The sequence below is a fragment of the Lissotriton helveticus genome, chromosome 9, assembly GCF_964261635.1.
Source record: "Lissotriton helveticus chromosome 9, aLisHel1.1, whole genome shotgun sequence".
Lineage (NCBI taxonomy): Eukaryota > Metazoa > Chordata > Amphibia > Caudata > Salamandridae > Lissotriton > Lissotriton helveticus.
Window position 1 is genome coordinate 1201743867 of NC_136070.1, and position 20887 is coordinate 1201764753.

At 50.4% G+C, this 20887-nt stretch overlaps 1 protein-coding gene across 1 annotated transcript in view; it reads left to right on the top strand.

The window, feature by feature from the left end:
• Positions 1-1033: 1033 nt before the first annotated feature.
• GRM7 (glutamate metabotropic receptor 7) overlaps positions 1034-20887 on the top strand; it is a 1739703-nt gene continuing 1719849 nt past the window's right edge. Inside the window, exon 1 of the mRNA XM_078661666.1 lies at positions 1034-1829. Within this exon, the coding sequence (XP_078517792.1) occupies positions 1365-1829 (465 nt within the window). The 5' untranslated portion in view covers positions 1034-1364. The remainder of the gene's footprint in view (positions 1830-20887) is intronic.

Below are 20887 nucleotides of genomic sequence, written 5' to 3' on the forward strand. Positions count from 1 at the left end.
CGCCCCTTCACTCACCATTCCCTCCCTTACTGCAGCCTCTCCCCTCCAAATCCGCGCTGCCTTTTCCAAAATCCATGCATTAACCCCCCACACCTTATCCTAACACTAACTAGCCACGCGCACCCCTTCTCCCCCGCCGTGACCTCACCGCGCAGGCAGCCTCGCGCGCACGTCAGGAGCGGGGGGCGTGGCCTCCGAGGGGGCGTGCCTATATAAAGACTGGAGGGCTGCGCGGCTCGCGTTTAGTCTGCGCCGAGTCTCCGAAGGAGGGGAAGGAAGGAAGGCCGGTGGCAGAGGAGGGAGAGGAGCTGGCGCGGCCGCTCCGAGGAAGGGTTGGAGAGACGTAGGAGGACGGAAGGACGAGCCCGGGGAGCTGGTGAAGTGCTCGAGGGAGGAGCCTGTGCGAGGAGTTCGCAGAAAGGGGAGGAGCTTATCAATTGGGACATCTGGAACACGGGATGAGTTTTCATGCAATGTTGCTCTTTTTGAAGATGAGCCATGGATGTGTCGAGAACTTTCTGGAACTCTGAAATCTGTTCATTTTAGCAGTGAATTTTAATCCCCCAAATTCCTTATTGTACATCTGAACACTACAACGCGGTTGGTCTATGTCTGAAACCTAAATAAGCATTTAGCAAACCATTGGGACACCACTAATTCAAAATTGAAGTCTCAAATCCTGGGAATCAATTGGTGGAGCTGTGAACCCTGGACAAATATTTTTGAAAACCTGTACTTTGAAATCCCATTGACGAAATCTATGATAGTGAAAAACGTGTAGGCCTTAGTGATTATTAGTGAAACGTTTAACTTAGAAAGTTATAGGTGGGGCATTGGCATACCTAAGTGGAATCTTGAACCACAAATGACCATCAGTGGAACCTTTAACCTCGGAAAGCCATGTTTGTGACCTTGATTTCTTGATACCTGGTGATGGGCCTTTTGGTGCCTGAACAACTATTAATGGAACCTTGACACATAGATACCAACTGTGGAGCCCTAGATCCTTGGGAACCATTGGTAGAACCCCAAATCTTGCAACCTTCTAGGAACCTCTGGTCAAAGATGCATTGGTAGAACCATTTAACCTGCAAACTTTTGCTTGGTGGACGTCTGGTGGAATTTTTTTGGTGGTAGTTTGATCTCTGCCATGCCAGTGCTTGAATCATAACTCTGAAAAGTAACCAGTGGAGTCTTGCACCCTGAAACCCCTTCCTGGAGTTGTGAACCGTGCAAAGGTTGCTGTTGGAGATTGGACTTTGGGATAAACCTTTTTGGAGCTCTCTGGACGGATTTGGCGAGGTGTTCTGCCAGCGCCCTGCTGTGCCTGGGTTGAGTGGCAGAGCCCGTGCAGGGGCCTGGCCATGGTCCCCCTGCTGGTCCTGCTCCCCCTGCTGGCCAGTGCGAGGTCTCAGGAGCTTTATGCGCCACACTCCATTCGCCTGGAGGGTGACATCACTCTGGGTGGGCTTTTCCCTGTCCATGGGCGTGGGACACTGGGCTTGCCATGCGGGGACATCAAGCGAGAGGCCGGTGTGCAGCGCCTGGAGGCCATGCTCTATGCACTGGACCAAATCAACATCGACCCGGACCTGCTCCCCAACGTGACCCTGGGGGCACGTGTGCTGGACACGTGCTCGCGGGACACCCATGCCTTGGAGCAGTCGCTCACCTTCGTACAGGCGCTAATACAGAAGGACACCTCGGATGTGCGATGCACCAGTGGAGAACCCCCTGTCTTTGTGCGCCCAGAGAGGGTTCTGGGGGTTATCGGTGCCTCAGGGAGCTCCGTGTCCATCATGGTGGCCAACATCCTCAGACTTTTTCAGGTAGGATCTTCCTGGGAGTTCTGTCATCTCCTCAAAGGGAATGGATTGGGAGGCACGCTACATTTTCACTACACCAGCCCTTCCTGTTGATTGCAGTTTGTCTCCATAACCCACTCTGAGAGTAGGAGTCATAGCCATGAAGGGAAGTTACTGACCACAGCCATGAATGCCTAGCGCCTTGATGCTCTCGGGTGATTGCTGAACTATATAAATATCAAAATCAAATCAATGTGTCATTAATCCCCTCGCGCCTCACACATCGCTGCTGCATTACCATTCCACTATCTACGCCCTGCCCTCTCCCCATGTCTGAGTTTTCATGATGAAAAGGAGCGTGGACTGGAACTCTTGCACAAATCCATGTGCTCTGTGCCTCTCATGTGCGGGGACTTCCATAGCACGTGCCCAGCCATGAAGCAATGCACAGCACAGCCTGCACCTTGCCCTGGAGCACCGCGTCCCTCTTACCTTCATCTTGTAATGCCTGAGTCTTGCATGTAATTTCTGTCTCTGTCTCAGCGCCACGAAGCCCTGTCCTTTCCAAGCACTTAATAAATAAAGCAGAAATAAATGGGCACATTGTGACGAGTCTGGTGTCTTTAGAAAAAAGATATGTGAGCTGCACCTCGCCTCCCTTCCACCAGTAGATTGACCAAGCACCAATACCTCCCGTACGAATTATTTGATATCCCCCACCGGGTGGCCACCCATACCTCTTCCAGGGCTTTGCCAGCGTAGAGGCTGGCAGGCTCTGTCCTCTTCGGAAGGGCTGCTGCCCGCTTTGACAGTGCCCCATCAGTAGCATTTTTGCAGTCCCTTTCCTTCACTTCCAAAAGCACTTGGCATGATGACACAGTGTGCCAGTGAGTCTACGGTTTCCCTTACAAAACATGCCACCTGCCTCCAGATCCGTTATCAGTTTTGCTCTTGCCTTTCCCTCACTACTCCCTCCCCCACCAAGGAATATCTTTCCGTGCGCTAGGAAGCTGGACCCCCGAAGCTCTGCCTTCTTCCAGCGCGATTAGATCCTGATTGGGGAGATCCGCTGTATCTCTCTCGCCAGGCGACCCCTCCGCGGTGACTCGCCCCTTCCCATCCTGTCTTCGCCTGGTGTGCTCTCTCCTTTCCTTCCCCCGCCGCCAACAATCCTTGCTCCGAGGGTAAACACGTCCATAGCGGACCCTGGGCTGGTTCCCGAGGGCATGCCAGCTTCCACCCTCCTGCATACAGAACAAACTGGGGTGCCAGGTTACCCCCTCTTTTCGGGAACTGTAGCTGATATCAGATAGGTGAAGGATAGGGCTGAAGTGCCTCCAGGCTCTGACCTCTTTCCCATACCCCCGACCCCCCACACGAGCCCACCCCACCGGCCGGTAGCTTCGTGCACGCGTGCTGCGGGATCTGTGCATCTGGGCCAAACGAGTAACATTGAGTTTGCATGTCAATAAACATATTTTTATAGCGCCAAGAAGCCTTACAAATATGCGCGTTATACACAAACTTGTTACGTTGTTTCCTGGCTTTCTTCAGCCTAGGTGTGCCTAGAAGCCATAGTATTAACCGCAGTTTCACCCCCCCCTGATTGCACTAGCTTGTTGCACCCACCCCACCCGTGCTGGCTCCGCCCCCATACCATCTCTCACTCTGGCCCCTCCCATCCGGTGCACATCTTGTCGGCTTCCCGCTCCACTCCTCCGGCGTCCTCTCCATCCGTGACACTTTAGCGATTTATTGCCCCATTTACAAGAAGCAATCTGTGAAAAACAAGGCAATGATTTAAATGGGTTTGCATTAGAGTGAAATATGGGCGGCCGGCGTGCCTGTGCGGGGACGGGCCGGGGCAGGAATGCGTTTCCCACATGAAATATTAAAGCCTTGATGGGAGCATATTTCCCTGTTCTTTCTCTGCAGCTTTTTTTTTTATTTTCAAAAACAATCTGGCGGGGCCTGTGCCGAGATTGGTCTACTTTAAACCGACGGCAGTCTGATTTCCATGATAAAAGGAGCTGTCACCCAGTGTGTGTGGAAGAAAATGTGCCTTCGAAGTCAAGATCCGTCGTTCTCCAGTCGGAAGTGCTATTGAGGGCACTTCGCGGCGCTACTCGTGTGTGAGTCATGGGCGCCGAGTCAGGCAAAGTGCTGGCGGGTGGGGGAGAGCCCTAAGCTATGAGCGGGTGGTGTCCGGGGGTCTGGACCCGGGTATTAGGAGCTTGGCTGTTCCAGGCGCTCGGATTGGTGTGTTTATGAGGACAGTGTCTCGTCTCGTTGAACCTGAATGAGAGGGAATGGGGGGGGGGGGGGGGGCGGATGCGAACCCGTCTCACGTCAAACCTATGCGATGCAGACAGTGGCTGCAGATATTCAGCTCTGGACAGCTCCTGAGCCTGGAGCCGACGGGACAGCTCAGAATGCTGGTGCAGACTGGGGAGCTGCCGCCGCTGATGCAGGCTGGACAGCTCCCACAGCTAGGAGTCAGGCTGGACAGCTCCCACGGCTAGGAGTCAGGCTGGAGAGCTCCTACAGCTAGGAGTCAGGCTGTACAGCTCCCACAGCTAGGAGTCAGGCTGGACAGCTCCCATGGCTATTATTCAAGCTGTTCCGCTTCGAGAGCTAGCATCCAGGCTGGGCAGCTCCCAGAGCGAGGGTTCAGGCTGGATAGCTCCTAGAGCGACGAATCAGACTGGACAGCTCCTAGAGCGACGAATCAGGCTGGACAGCTCCTAGAGCTAGGATTCAGACTGGAGAGTTGTCAGAGCTAGGATTCAGACTGGACAGCTCCCAGAGCTAGGACTCAGGCTGGACACCTCCCAGAGCAGGATTCAGACTGGGGAGGTCTCCAAACCTGGAATCAGACTGGACAGCTCCCAGAGCTAGGGATCAGACTGGACAGCTCCCAGACCTAGGCATCAGGCTGGACACCTCCCAGAGCAGGATTCAGACAGGGGAGGTCTCCAAACCTGGAATCAGACTGGACAGCTCTCAGAGCTAGGGATCAGACTGGACAGCTCCCAGAGCTAGGGATCAGACTGGACAGCTCCCAGACCTAGGCATCAGGCTGGGCAGCTCCCAACGCATGATTCAGGCTGGAGAGGTCTCTGAACATGGAATCAGACTAGACAGCTCCCAGAGCTGGGATTCAGACTGGAGATCTCTCAGAGCTAGTAATCAGGCTGGACAGCTCCCAGAGCTCGATTCAAGATGGACAGCTCCCAGGGCAACGAGTTCAGCTGGACAGCTCCAAGAGCTAGGGTAGAGACTGGACAGCTTGCAGAGCTACTATTCAGAATGGGGAGCTCTCAGATCTAGGAATCAGGCTGGTCAGCTCCCAGAACTAGGATTCAGACTGGAGTGCTCTTAGAGCTACGATTCAGAATGGGGCGCTATCAGAGCTAGGAATCAGACTGGATATCTCCCAGAGCTAGGATTCAGGGCGGAAGCTCCCACATCTAGGATTCAGGCTGTACAGCTCCCAGAGCTATAGTTCAGTCCGGACAGCTCCCAAAGGTAGGGTTCCAGCTTGACAGCTCCCAGAGCCAGGATTCAAGGCTGCACAGAGCTATGATTCGGTTTTGACAGCTCCCACATCTAGGGATCCAGCTGGACAGCTCTCAGGTCAGTGAAGCCTGCAGAGATCGAATATCTGGTGGTTTAGATTAGATTGGATAGTTCCCAGAGCTGGGATGCAGATGGGCAGCTCCCAGAGCTAGCTTCCAGTCTGTACAGCTCACCGAGATAGGATTCAGTCTGGACAGCTTTCAGAGCTAGGATTTAGGTGGACAGCTCCCAGAGCTAGGATTCAGATGGACAGCTCCCAGAGCTAGGATTCAGATGGACAGCTCCCAGAGCTAGGATTCAGGGGGACAGCTCCTGACGCTTGGATCCAGGCTGCACAGAGATAGGATACAGTTTGTACAGCTCCCAGACCTAGCCATCCGGCAGGACAGATCGCAATACGGGGAAGCCTGGAGAGCTCTAATATCTGGTGGTTTAGAGTGGACAGCTCCCGGAGCTGTACTCTAACTGGACATCTCTCAGCACGGACGCCGGAACGGACGGCAAGAGCGAAGAAGCTCCCCTGCCAAAGGCGCAGGCCAACACTGACGGTGTCCTGCTGACTGGGCACAACTAGGGCTGTCCTGGCAAGCGACAGTGCAGATGGGTACTTGCAGTGCAGACTGGGCCTGGGCGTCAGTACAGCCCCCCCCCCCCCCCCCCGCCCCCAGCACGGTTTTACAGTAGAAGGGATGAATGACTCCTCCTTGCTGTCTGCTTATACTGCTGGCTGCTCACACCTCCCTGCTGAGCGGTCAAGGCAGCTCCGGCCCCTGCTGATAAAGAGAGGTAGAGAGAGACGCGTAAAGTCCCCTTACACTGGTCCGCTGCTGGGGCCTTTGCTGACACCTAGGGTTGACGCTACGCACTGGACTGCGCCTTGTAGAAAGCACTGTACGTAGGCCGATGCTGCTGAGCACTGCACCGCTTTCGGCGACTCTTCACAGCGCCTAGAACTGACACTTAACACTGCCCCTCATCCAGCGCTTTTAATACACCAGGCGCTTTGAAGGTTTAACGCTCCTCACTGGACAGCGCCTTGTGGTGAGCACTGTACGTAGGCCGATGCTGCTGAACACTCACTGCACAGCTTCCCGATGCATCATCACAGCGGCTATAACTGACCCTTAACACTATCCCGCACCCAGCGCTTGTAATACACCAGGCGCTTTCCAGCTTTAAAGGTCCATACTGGACAGCACCTTTTGGTGAGCACTGTACGTAGGTCGATGCAGCTGAGCACTGCACAGCGTCCGATGCCTCCGCACAGTTCTAGTACTGACCCTTCTCACTGATCTTCTTCTAGCGCCTGTAATATGCCAGACACCTTCCAGCGCCTAAACTCAGCACTGGTCAGCAGATAGTGATGAACAGTGTCTATCGTCTGTGCTGCACAACACCCACAGCCCGATGCCTCTGTACACTGCTCAGCTGCGTGTGATGACCATTTACACTGGTCCTCACCCAACGCCTCTATAACACTAGGCACCTTTCAGCGCTAAAGCAGGTCACTGGCCAGCGGCTGGTACTGAGAGCTGAGGCTGCCCCATGTTGCTGAACACTACACAGGCCCCATACCTCTGTACACTACACAACTCATAGTACAGACCCTTTCACTAGTCCGCAGCCAGCGCCGTTATCACACTAGGCGCCTGTCGGCGCTGAAACTGTCCATTGCACACTGGGCGCCGTGCATGCCCAGATGTTGCTGAACGTTGATCAGGTCTGACGTCTCTGTACCCTGCACAGCTCCTAGCACTGGACGGTTACACGGACTCGGTGCGAGTCTTTGCAAATATCTCCATGTTGTTGAACACCGCACAGCTCCCGATGGCTCTGCACAGCTCCTGGCACTGACTACTTACACTGGTCCGCTGTCTGTGCCTGAAATGAACCCTGTCCCTTCCCGCTCTTAAGCTCCGCACTGGATAGCGACAGGGCTGGACACGAGGCATTCCCCGATGCTGCTGGTGCGGAAGTGTTACACCGGCCTCCGGCAGTATTTAAAACACAACTTCAGCAGTTGGTCAGCAACTAGTGTGAGCTGGCTATTGCCACTGCATGCTGCCAAGCTCCTGGCCTTGTGCAGTGCTAGACTCACGGGTCTGGACTGATCCTAGAGCCGTACAGAGCGCAGTTTACAACGCAGCAGTGTGCTGCTCGACCGTTGTTGGTTCTACCCACTTCACAACTCCTAGTGTTACACGCTGATCGGTTCCTACGGGTGCACACTGCACAGCTCGTACTGCGGAGCGCTGGCCACCTCCTAGCATACTGCACACCTCACACCTTTCAGTACTGCATAGTACTGGACACTCCATAGTTCCTTCTTTTGAATACGGGGCACCCCGTGTGACATACTGCACAGTCCGCCTGCAGCATATTGGATAGCGCATAGACGTCTCGCGCTGGACAAATCCCGTTGAACGCTGCACGTGTCCCAGTGCTGGACTCTGCTCGCCTCTTGGCGCTAAACAGAAGACACGATGTGTTGTGCAGCAATCTTGTAGGGTTTAGTGCTGTTCACTAGAGAAACCCTGGTGCAGCACAACACGTGATTCTTGAGCTGCACACTGCGCCGCCGCTAGTGCTGCACACTTCTAGCATGCACACTAGATTACAGTACTCGGATAGCGCCTAGTGCTGAATATTTATCTTCTATGTGCTCCGCATTCGTAACAGCTTCCTTTTCTGATAATCCAGGCAGACCAGCTCCGGCGCTGGACAGCGCCCAGCTTCAGCTTCGAAAACAGTACGAGCTGGAGAGCAGCCAGGGCCGAAGGGAGGGGCTCTGCAGCTCCGTGCAGCGGATTCGCGCCAGACAGCGGCCGGCGCTGAAGATGTGTCTGACGGCTCCGCTCTTATCTCTTCGAGTACAACGCTCCGGAGCCCGCCAACAGCACACAATACAGCGCCCACCGCGGCCTGCGCAGAGGGTGTCTGCAGCTCACTGCTAATTGCGCACGCGGATTGGCTGTGGCAGACCTCGACTGCAGTTTTCCAGACCGGCATGTGCCATGTTACGTGCATTTGTTTTAATATGGACTCCACTCGAGAAGCGTGTGGCACGCCCCGCGCTGAGCGCCAAGGCAGAGGGTTCTCGGCGCCCAGCTTTGCCCCAGTCGTGCATTAGTGGGCTGCAGCCCAACATATGTGCAGTCCAACATATGTGATGTGCTGAACGGCTATCCTCGCCTCTAACCGTTGCACGCGCCAGGCTCCGAGCGTGTGCATGTGCACGCGGTGCGCGTGCAGAAAAACCTCTCACACTGACCCGAATACCTGTTAAACCAAGGGGGTCCAACCCAGGTCCAAGGCGGTCAGACCAAGGCCAGATTTTCATGTTCGTGCAAGGGCTTTAAATGTCAAAGTCAAAGTCAAAAAGCTTTATTTCGATAAAATTTCGTTATCATAAAAGCAAGTTAATAAAATTGGTAACACATATCCAGTTAATAGCAAAAGGTAAAACATCACTAGAATGAATATTCTTTAAAAAAGGGATTAAACAGAATATTTAAGCTTCCTGGCTCGAATAGCCCAAGCCCAGAATAAAAATTTAGCTAGGGCACAAACATAGGGTACATAACTGTCCGAAACAAGTATCCTTATTGCCACATCATGGCTCCTGGTTCCCAACTGGCGGCATAAATTCTTCAGCCACACCCTTCTTGGGTTAGCATATTCCTTACAGGCAAATAGGAAATGGGCTAATGTCTCTGGGTGGGCAGAACATGATGGACACAAGTCAGTTTTGCCTGTACGGGATTTCCATGTTTTAGTAAAAGTATTCAGTGGCAAAGTACCCGTTCTAAATCTAAAATACAAAGACCGGGCAAATGGTTTCCCGATTATGTCTAGGTAGGGTTCTCGCCTGGGACAGTCTTTGAACATCAAGAAATCCTCTGTAAGCCTGCCAATGGATGTGCTAGAATGTCTTTGGGAGCAAATCCAATCCCGATAAAGCTTTTTGAGTATTTGTTTTGGAGGTGAAGTTCTGTTTGACCAGGAATCAAATAGGCCCAGGTTCGACAGTAAGGTTTTCATGTCTTTTAGCCATTTGATTCTGGCCCAATCTGGTGATGCCATTATTTCTTCCAGACCTCTGGCGTAGCCACTAAGTTCCTCTACCCGCCAAATACGGGCCCATAGTAAGAGAGGACGAAATTTCGCGATTTCGCCGATCTGAGTACAGCCAAGGTCCATAAATAAGGGTAAAAGTGGGGTACTTTGAGGGAGGGACATTATTTGTCTACAGAAATTGTTCTCGGATTTTTGTAGAGCTTCGGTAGATGCAGAGCCCCAAAGTTCAGCTCCATAAAGGGCAGAGCTGGCACCTTTTGCAGCATAGATCTCAAGGACTGTTCCTATTGGTTTGAACGAACTGGAACGTTGCTCCCTCAATAGGGCACCTGTGATCCTTTTATGGTTCAACAGCATCTTGTCTAGATGGGGGGTCCAGTCCATTTTGTCTGAGAGGCGTATCCCTAAGTAATCAAATACTTTTACCCTTTCCAGGGGCTCGGTGTTTAAAATAGGGGGACGCACTTGCTGTTTAGGGGGATTAAGGACGAGGTATTTTGTTTTATTGGTGTTTATTACCAGGCCCCGATCAGTACAAAATGATTGGAAATTATCCAGGAGTTTCTGTAGTCCCATTGGGGTTTTGGAAATTAGGAGCGTGTCGTCCGCGAAGAGGAGGGTCGGTATGCGTTCCCCAGCCAGGGATGGTTCGTCAGATGGAAATTTAAGTAAGTACTCAACAACCCCATTGATGTACAGGGAGAAAAGGGTTGGAGCCAGAACACATCCCTGGCGGACCCCTCTCTCGACCGGAATACAGTCCGTTTTCTCCCCTCCGGAACCCCACCTGATTTGGGCAAAGCTGTCCTGATGGAGCCTAACTAATAAGGATAATAGATACTGTGGCAGCCCCATGTTGGCCAGAACCTTCCATAACAAGTCCCTGGGGACAAGGTCAAAGGCAGTCTTTAAATCGATAAATGCGAGATAAAGACTGCCCTTGCCTATCACTACCACCTTCCAGTAAATCATCATAAGCCTGAAGGCCTGCTCTATCGTTCCAGTACCTACTCTAAAACCGGCCTGAAAATCGGTAAGTATTTTGTTTTCGTCTACCCAGTTGAGTATCCTGAGTAAAATAACTTTACCGACAACTTTCTGACTGACATCTAACAAGCTAATCGGCCTATAATTGGACGGATCATCCCTTGGGCCTTTCTTGTGGATGGGAACCACCTCCGCCCCCTTCCATGACACGGGAATGGGGGCTCCCCTACAGATGGCAAGAAGGAGGGAGTGGATAAGTTTACCCCATTTAACGCTATCGGATTTTAGCAGGTCCCCGGGGATGCCATCTGGTCCAGCAGCTTTTTGTGGAGTGATGGAGTTTATAGCATATTCTACCTCCTTCAACGTAAAATCGGGATCACTAGGGAAAAACATGTAGTTGGTATAAGGAGAGGATTGAGCAGACCCTCTGTCATTCGGGCCATTGTGGCAGGAGTAAAGTTTGGAAAAGTGAACCTCCCATACCTGTCCCGAAATATTGCAGGTTACAAGGTCACTATCCGGTCTGTTTCGTGACCTTATGGTGTCCCAGAAGGATTTAGAATCTTTTTTTATACTTGCTTCCTTGAGGGTTGACCAGTAGGCATCCTCCCAGTCCCTTTTAGCTACCTGCAGGGCCTTTTTATGATCTCTTCTGGCAATTTGAATTAATGGGGGGGACTTCCCTTTGACTGCCTCTATAAGGCGAGATTTGGCCTTCCTGCATGTTGCCGAGTACCAGTCATGTTTGCCTTTAGGTTTAGATGGAGGTTTCTGTTTCCCTGAGGACGATTGTACCCAAAAGAGGTCCCCTATGGTTTTTACGGCTGCTTCAAAAATAGCGGTGGCCTTGGCTGCTGCTTTAGTTAGGTCAATAGAGCCAATTTCGGCTTGCGTGCCCTTAACCACTTCGTCTATGGTGGATAGTTTGTCGGTGTTGCACATAAACTTGCTCCACTTTAGACGCCTGCCACAAGAGGAAACAGTAATCCCCTGTGGGCGGCTTAGTGGGACTGGCAATACTTCAATGGGCCAGGGATTTTTTAAAGATAAGGAGAGTGGGTTGTGGTCGCTCTCTATGGTAGTAGTAACAACCATATCATTAACATGACTCCAGAGGCCCCTATCCAGCAGAATATAGTCAATCCGTGTACAGTGACCAACTCTGTTGAATGTGGGGGCACCCAGCAGGTCAGATCGAGTGCGGCCATTGACAGCTCGTAATCCAAACTCCAATGTAAGTGCATTTAGATGAATTGCACTGCGTGTCCAGCGCTTGATGGGTGGGATAGAGAGGGTAGGGATACCCCATCTGCTATCCTCTTCTCCTAGGTCAGATATTCCTTCTAGGGGGAGTGGCTCGTATGTACAGTTAAAGTCCCCTGCTACTAAAATATGTCCAAGACCACTCTGCTCTCCTAGCTGGGCCTCAAGCTCCATCATTGTAGGTGAAATGCGCCCATTTTTTGTTCCCCTGGTATAGACATTATAGAGGTCAACAGATATTCTTCCCTGTAGGCCCAATAGGGAAATACCAAGAATATCCGGTGTTCCTGCCTTCTTAGTAATCAACCTGCAATTTAGCAGGATACTTATCCAAATGATAAGCCCCCCCGATGGCCGCCCCTTCCCTGCCTTCGGTTTTACTGCTGGTGTAAAAAAAGTGACAAACCCAACCCGATGCAGTGGTTCAGTAGCCCATGTCTCTTGAAATATACAAATTTTATGGGCATCAACCAAGGCATTCCACTCCGGGAGGCCTAGTTTCCTTAAGATCCCAGCAAGGTTCCAACTGAGGATTTTTATCTCGCCATGTGCTGGATTTCCGTCTGGGATCACAGTACATTGGGGGTTAGATGGATCTACACTGCCCCCAATTAGTGTAGGTGGTGACACCTCTAAGTTTGCGGGGAGAGATGTGCCCAATTCTGCATCCTTCGTAGTGATATTAACATAGGGGAGGTTAGTATCTAAACCTCCCTTAAGAGGAAGTCAATCAACCTCATCTAGTACACAGTACCTATTTGGGTGGGCAAACTGTGAATAGGTGGGGTTAAAGGACAAAGACGAAGGCGGATCCTGCCATGGCTGTTGCCATTGGTGATTAGCAGAAAGTGATGGCTGAGGGAGTTGTTGCCACTGCTGGGCAGGTTGGAAAAAAGGTGGTAGGGGATGGAGAGGTTGTTGCCACTGAGGGCCAGCATGATGCGGGACAAAAGATGGAAAATTAGGCGGCTGCTGCCAGTAGTTAGGGGCATATTGTGGGGGACGTGCAGGCCCTTGATTACTTAGAGTAATTGGCCGGTGGAAGTTGGATCTTGGCAAGTTGGGGAGGAAGTAAGACAAAGGGAGTGGTTTAATTTGGGTGGCAGGACCACTGTTAGGTGCATTACAGATGAAACTCGCAGCTCCCACATCCCTAAAATTGACAGTAATTACATCCCCTGATATTGTTTTCTTGCTCCTACCCACCCAATCCCCTCTACGCACAGTAAGGATTTCCCCACTCATACTACTGGGTAGGGGTCTGTGTAGTTGGAGCCACTGGGCACATTTATTTCTTAACTCTACATAGGTCTCTTTGACTCCTTCCTTCAGTGGGGGGACAGCAGTTAACACAACCACAAAAGGGGAGACTTCTGGCGGCAAACTAATAGATTTGAAACGAGCCTGCCTTGGCTTAGGAGCTTCAGAGTTATTGGTAGAGTGAGGGGCTGGGATATTCGTAGGTTTCCCTTTGGAATCCTTGGCTTGGGAGATGGTAGAATTGGTACCAGCGGCTAGTTGCTGCACAGATAAAGGATCGCTCGCCGCTTTTGAAGTGGAAATGAGTGGCGGTTGGAGAAAATTGTTCCCTGAATGAGGAGAGTGTGATGGAAGTTGGTCCTTGGTAGATGGGGGTATTTTCGCCTTATCGGTTATAGTCTTGGTGACCTTAGCTGGGGGTTGGGGATTGAGTGGTAATTCTCTGTGCCCCTGCTGCTGAACAGGCCCAGGCTCATTAATCTTATTAGGCCATTTTGTATTAATGAGCGATGTTAGCCTATCGAGTTTCGAAATCAATGGTTTGATTTGGACTGCTATTGTAGCCTCAAGATCATGCTTGAGGTCCGTAACCATGTTTTCGACCCAGCAAGGAATGCCAGACGCTGAGTATGGAGTAGGTGTTACCAAATTATGGTTACTAGCTTTGGCTTTGGTCTTCTCCTTGGGTTTAGACTCCTTGGGTTTAGGCTTAGGCACTACTTTTATAGGTATAGAAGTAAACTTACCCCCAGAGTCACTGGGCACAAAAGGGGTCGACTTGGCGGTTAACCCAGACAGGCCCGGTTCCATCTCTCTTGGTGTCCGGCAAGCTTCTAAGTCTGGAGTCGCCTCCAGATCCACAAAGGACGGGTCCGAATCCGAACAGGTAACCGACAAGTCGACAGCACTCGGCACTGAAACAGTGCCTGTGGTAGCCAAGGGCAAGGGCAAGGAGCAATTGTTCAGAGCTTGCTGGGAAGGTGAGTTTACATTGGCAAGGGAGCCCAGGGAGGAGCGTTTGGCAGTCATGAGGTCCAAAGAGACTCTTTTCTCTAGGAGTACAATACTCTTGTCAATTGTCTCATTTACCCGTGAGATGAAAAGGTCAATAGGACCAGTCACTTGTGCTACCTCCATGGCTTTTTTGGTACAGCTTCTTGTTTTGTGTCGCATAATTGACTTTGATAAGGCTGTACCAGGTGTTGGCTGGCTGTGGCCTCACAGAAAAGTAAGCGACAATCGGCCTGCCTGGATGGTGGTTTCAGGGCGATGGGACAGGGATTCAGGGCCTGGGCCGTCCTCTGCCGTCCTTGAACGGCCTTAAACGGCCCGCTCTTTGCCCGGTCTTCGCCCCGGCCGTTGCCCCGCGCGCGTCCCGCGTGCGCGTTGGTCTGCACGATGTTATAGGAAGAGCAGATGGAGGTGAAGGGGGCGGGAAGAGGACCAGCTGCGGCCGATCAGCGCCGCGCTGCACGCTGGTCCTCGCAGTCCCGCCTCGAACAGAAGGGTTGATGAAGACTCCCTGGAATCGCGTTGGTGCTCCTGTGCACTACCAGGTATCCTTGGGCGAGTCAGGCAACAAGAGTCTTGCCTTCGAGCGGCTCCCGCGGAGCGGGGGCCGCGAGGCGTGGCGCTGGAAACAGGCGCTGGAAGCAGGGAAGAAAAGGCTAAGAGGCAACAGGCAGCACTCTCAGCGTCCCAAAGGCAGAACCCACACTGCTCACACACAGCTAGGTCTTTATCGGTGGAGGGGGCGGGAAGAGGACCAGCTGCGGCCGATCAGCGCCGCGCTGCACGCTGGTCCTCGCAGTCCCGCCTCGAACAGAAGGGTTGATGAAGACTCCCTGGAATCGCGTTGGTGCTCCTGTGCACTACCAGGTATCCTTGGGCGAGTCAGGCAACAAGAGTCTTGCCTTCGAGCGGCTCCCGCGGAGCGGGGGCCGCGAGGCGTGGCGCTGGAAACAGGCGCTGGAAGCAGGGAAGAAAAGGCTAAGAGGCAACAGGCAGCACTCTCAGCGTCCCAAAGGCAGAACCCACACTGCTCACACACCGCTAGGTCTTTATCGGTGGAGGGGGCGGGAAGAGGACCAGCTGCAGCCGATCAGCGCCGCGCTGCACGCTGGTCCTCGCAGTCCCGCCTCGAACAGAAGGGTTGATGAAGACTCCCTGGAATCGCGTTGGTGCTCCTGTGCACTACCAGGTATCCTTGGGCGAGTCAGGCAACAAGAGTCTTGCCTTCGAGCGGCCCCCGCGGAGCGGGGGCCGTGAGGCGTGGCGCTGGAAACAGGCGCTGGAAGCAGGGAAGAAAAGGCTAAGAGGCAACAGGCAGCACTCTCAGCGTCCCAAAGGCAGAACCCACACTGCTCACACACCGCTAGGTCTTTATCGGTGGAGGGGGCGGGAAGAGGACCAGCTGCGGCCGATCAGCGCCGCGCTGCACGCTGGTCCTCGCAGTCCCGCCTCGAACAGAAGGGTTGATGAAGACTCCCTGGAATCGCGTTGGTGCTCCTGTGCACTACCAGGTATCCTTGGGCGAGTCAGGCAACAAGAGTCTTGCCTTCGAGCGGCACCCGCGGAGCGGGGGCCGCGAGGCGTGGCGCTGGAAACAGGCGCTGGAAGCAGGGAAGAAAAGGCTAAGAGGCAACAGGCAGCACTCTCAGCGTCCCAAAGGCAGAACGAAACTCGACTGCACAGCCAGTGATTTCCCTGGAAATCCGACATATATATGACCCCCATTATGAGCTGAGCTGCGGCCAGGGTGCCGTCTACATTGCTGTTTTCAGTGCCGAAGGTCCTGACCGCTGGGCAAGGGTCTAATGCCCACATATGCTGTCAGTTTCCCTTGCTGACGTCACATAAGGAGCAGCTATCCCCAGGACCGTTGTTTCAAGCGTAATCACTCCTTGCACACGCCGCGCTTGCAGATTGGAATACACTGACTGACCGGGGCGGGGGTCCTTGTTAAAAAAAAATACAATTATTCTCTCCTGAGCTTCAAAAGCAAAAGACAGAGAGAGAGAGAGAGAGACAGGCAGAGCCAGGGAGAGTGTTGTGTGTCGTGAGCCATTGCGTGCTAGCGAGTGTGGCGTGCACGCGTGCGGCCTACAGGTGCTTGTGAGCACGTTCCTGTGAGTGACAAAGTCCGAGAGTAAAATGGGCCTTCTCATTTTCTAACATAAACCCTTATTTGCAAGTGCTAGTATCCTGCCCGAGTGTGTGCCTCTTTACTCGGCTCGACCCCCTCTGTGACCTTGCATCCATCAGTGCTGCAGCCAGAGGGTAGGTGCTTTACTCTTAGGCGTGCTTGATTGACAGCTCTCAGTGAGAGTATACGTGCTGCGACGTTTGTTGCACTCTGGATGTGTTTAATGGACAGCTTTCAGTGTGTATCGTTTGTTGCACTCTGGGTGTGTTTGACGGACAGCCTTCTGTGATAGCACACATTCAGGGAATGTTTTACTGCTGTGGGTGTTTCATTAACAACTCTCGGTAAGAGCCTCAATGAGGGGGCTTTTAGCCTTCGGAGGTTTTAAAGTGTCATGCCTCAGTGAGCATGGTGTTGTGTAGCTTTCCCTGCTTCGGGTATTTAGTGGATAGATCTCCCTGATAGCGTAGGTCATCTTTCTCTGCTGGGAGCACACGGGAGCACACGGTGGCTAGATCAAGTGGTAAAACACATTCTGTTCAGATTTCTGTGCTGGGGAGTTTTATGTGCATTCTTAGTGATAGCAAAATGCTTGATCTGCGGGGAGTAATTGGTGGAATGGTCTCAGTGAGAGTGCATACGATGGATAGCTTATACTATTAGGCATAGAAGACATTCAAGTCATCTTTCACTATGGGAGGTGGTTGATTGACAGCTACAAGCAACAGAAGACATTCTGGTGATCTTTCACTGTGGGAGGTGTTTGATTGACGGCTCCAAGTGATAGAAGACATTCAGGTGATCTTTCACTATTGGATTTGTTTGATTGGCAGCTCCAAGTGATAGAAGACATTCAGGTGATCTTTCACAATTGGAGGTGTTTCATTGACCACTCCAAGTGATAGAAGACACTCAGGTGACCTTTCACCATGTGAGGTGTTTGATTGACAGCTCCAAGTGACAGAAGACATTCTGGTGATGTTTCACCATTTGAGGTGTTTCATTGACAGATCCAAGTGATAGAAGACATTCAAGTGATCTTTCACTATTGTAGGTGTTTGATTGACATCTCCAAGTGATAAAAGACAGTCAGGTGATCTTTCACCATAGGAGGTATTTGATTGACAGCTCCAAGAGATAGAAGACATTGAGGTGATCTTTCACAATTGGAGGTGTTTCATTGACAGCTCCAAGTGATAGAAGACATTCTGGTGATCTTCCACTATTGAAGGTGTTTGATTGACAGCTCCAAGTGATAGAAGACATTCTGGTGATCTTCCACTATAGAAGGTGTTTGATTGACAGCTCCAAGTGACAGAAGACATTCTGGTGATGTTTCACCAATTGAGGTGTTTCATTGACAGATCCAAGTGATAGAAGACATTCAAGTGATCTTTCACGATTGTAGGTGTTTGATTGACATCTCCAAGTGATAAAAGACAGTCAGGTGATCTTTCGCCATAGGAGGTGTTTGATTGACAGCTCCAAGTGATAGAAGACATTCTGGTGATCTTCCACTATTTAAGGTGTTTGATTGACAGCTCCAAGTGATAGAAGACATTCTGGTGATCTTCCACTATAGAAGGTGTTTGATTGACAGCTCCAAGTGACAGAAGACATTCTGGTGATCTTTCACCATTAGAGGTGTTTCATTGACAGCTCCAAGTGATAGAAGACATTCAAGTGATCTTTCACTATTGAAGGTGTTTGATTGACAGCTCTCAGTGATGAAAGACATGTAGGGTAGCTTTCACTACAGGGGGTGACAGACAGCCCCCAGGGAGAGCGCACCCAGTGGGCAACTTTTACAATTAGACATATTTGACGGGCAGCTCTCAATGATAGAATTGGAATGGGACAGTTTTCACTGCTGGGGTTGTTTGATTGCAGCTTTCAGTAGTACAATATATGCTTGTTAGGTTTCACTGTTCGGGTTACAATGACCTACACATATGTGGGGTACACCCAGCAATACTCAGTATCTGGGCTTGTGTAACATTAAGGTATTTTTATTCTGTGAGAAGCATTTATACCACATTTTGCATCACTGCCGGAAATTAGCCATTTATGTACCCAATCAATAGAAGGAAAGGAGGGATTGAAAAATTATATATATTAATTACAAGAGAAAACAAGTACACATCAACATTATGAGAAGGCAAAGTCTATTTTTATACAAGATATCGAATGTCACAAAAGGGTGTTCCTAATAACAAGCTGTACCAGCAATGTGCTTGTGAAGGGGAAGTACACAAAACAATCTTGAAAAACAAACACACACTTTCTGTAGAATGATGCAAACTAAATGTGCAATGATAAACAGTCTACTCGATATTTATTTATTTATACCCTTTCAACATTGCATTTACTCAAGCACTAAAATATGTAGGTGTTGACATTTCAACCTGTGTGAAGATAATTTAGGATTGTGTCTTCATCAGGACATGTGGAAGGGGTGCATCCTAATTGGCTTATTAAATAATGCGTGCCTTGCCCCCAAAATGTGGATATTAACATATCCTCTATGTTAATGGACTGAGGAATGTAGTCCAGCCCCTGGGTTCTTATCTGGCTCGTTGACCTCCACGATACTCTTGCGCCTGACTGAAATGAAAGACATCCAACGACTGATGGACAAACACATTGAGGGAATACCCTTTTATTATATACAATGTCTTGTATAAGCAAATAGACGTTGCCTACTCATGATGTTGGTGTGTACTTGGTTTTTCTTGTAATTTTGATGTATGCAATTTTTCAATCCCCCTTCCCTCCCACTGATTAGGTATACAAAGGACTATGATTAGTCATTGATTATGTCATGAATTGTTCAATAAATGCTTCCAACACAATCAGCATATCCATAAAGGTATTATACAATGGCCAGTCCATTGGCAGTGGTAGAATACATTCTGATCAGATTTCAGTGCAAGACTGTTTGATTGACAGCTCATGGATAGAAGACATGCAGTTCAGTTTTCACTACAGGGGGTGTTTGATGGACAGCTCTAAAGTGATGGAATACATGCTCGTCAGTTTTCATTGTTAGGAGCACAAGATTGACAGATCACAGAATATAGTTGTTTCAGATTCCTGTGCTGTCTTTTTATGGACAGCTGTCATCAATAGCAGGTATGCTGGTTAGCTTTTTTGGTTAGGGGTGTTTGATGGACAGCTTTCAGTGGTGAGACTTGTCCATCCAACACTCCCAGCAGTGAAATCTTTTATTATTACTCATATTATAATTTGCAGATTTCAGTGATCGCATTCGTGCTGAACAGTTTACTCTGCTAGGGGTGTTTGATGGGCAGCTAAAAGTGTCAGTATAGATTTTTGTAGTTTTCACTGCTAAGCATGTTTGATGAGCAGCACTCGTTGACAGCATACATACTGAAGTGTAAACATTGTTTACCCTGAAAATGGAACCCCACATGCAATTACAACGCAGTTTTTACAACAACTGAATTGTTACGATGCATGCCATTACTCCGCAAGTCAGAACAACAACTTGCTCTAGGAGAGCAATCCAACACCTTCCCTTCTGTTGCACAGACTGGAGTTGGAATAGTAAATTATACTAATCCAACATCCAGCGCCCCACAGAGAAAGTCGTTGTTCTGACTTGCGGAGTAATAACATGCATTGTTACAACATGGGCGTTGTAATGACTGCGTTATAATGGCATGCGGGAAAAAGCATGCAGGAAAACAAGGCATATTCATACTAGAGTTGTTCTACTGCAGCATCATTCGATGGTCAGCTCAAACTGATAACTTACATGCCAGTAGGTGTTCATTGTTGGGTATGTATGATGAACAGTTGCACGATGAATAATTGTTTCATTTTTAGGTCTTGCCTAGACAGCGCATGCGCTGTATCTTCGCGACATTCTGTCTTCAATCCATTAGAACCTGCCTCCAAATTCGAGACCTCCACCTCCAGCTTTTGATTGGCTTTTGTCAGTGTCCTTTAAAAAGCGTAGCTTCTAATTGGATAAAAGATTCTGCTTGTCCCACCATTTCTCGATTGTTAACTCCCATGGAGTATTGCCGTAGGACTTGTCCGCTTCCACTTTTGTCATTGAAGTTAATATCTGGGGCACTTTTTTCTATTTAGAACAAGCACTTCTGTAGCAGGACTACCTTCTAGTCAGCAGCAGCTGCGCACCTACACCAGCCGTCGGATGATGTGTAAACACTCTGCCCCCCCCCCCCCTTGCTCAGCGCTGCATGTGCAGTAGCAGTATTCTTTTTACAAAAGTGAGTTTTAGTGCAGGGTGGGCAGCCCCCAACACCATCCATATGGATGGCCCCACTGCCCCGGTGGTAGGCAGGGCACCTCTATGTAGGTAGCACAGGATACTCCGCCTAGCGGCTCCAGAATTGCTGCAGCAGCAACGCAGACACCACCTCCTTCCTGCGCTACCTGCCGAGCCCTCCTCCTTCCTCCAGAGCAGGTACAGCTGCAGCCGTGCACAGTAGAATGAATGTACCTGACTAATAATGGTGTTAAATATATAAAAAATCATTAACAGGCAGTTTTTATCGAACAGCTGGTAATGAAAACTATTTTGAAACTGCTTCTCTTCTATTGGCAGAAGGGCAATCCCGTCTAGATGGACGCTATTATTATGCATGGGTCTGACAGGCAATCTTTACACGCATGTATATGTTGTTTTCGAGGACTATGTAATTTCTTTTTTCATAATAATGATTTTGTTCATCATATTATTCGATTATGCGCCCAATGCATTTCGGGCTTTGCCCTT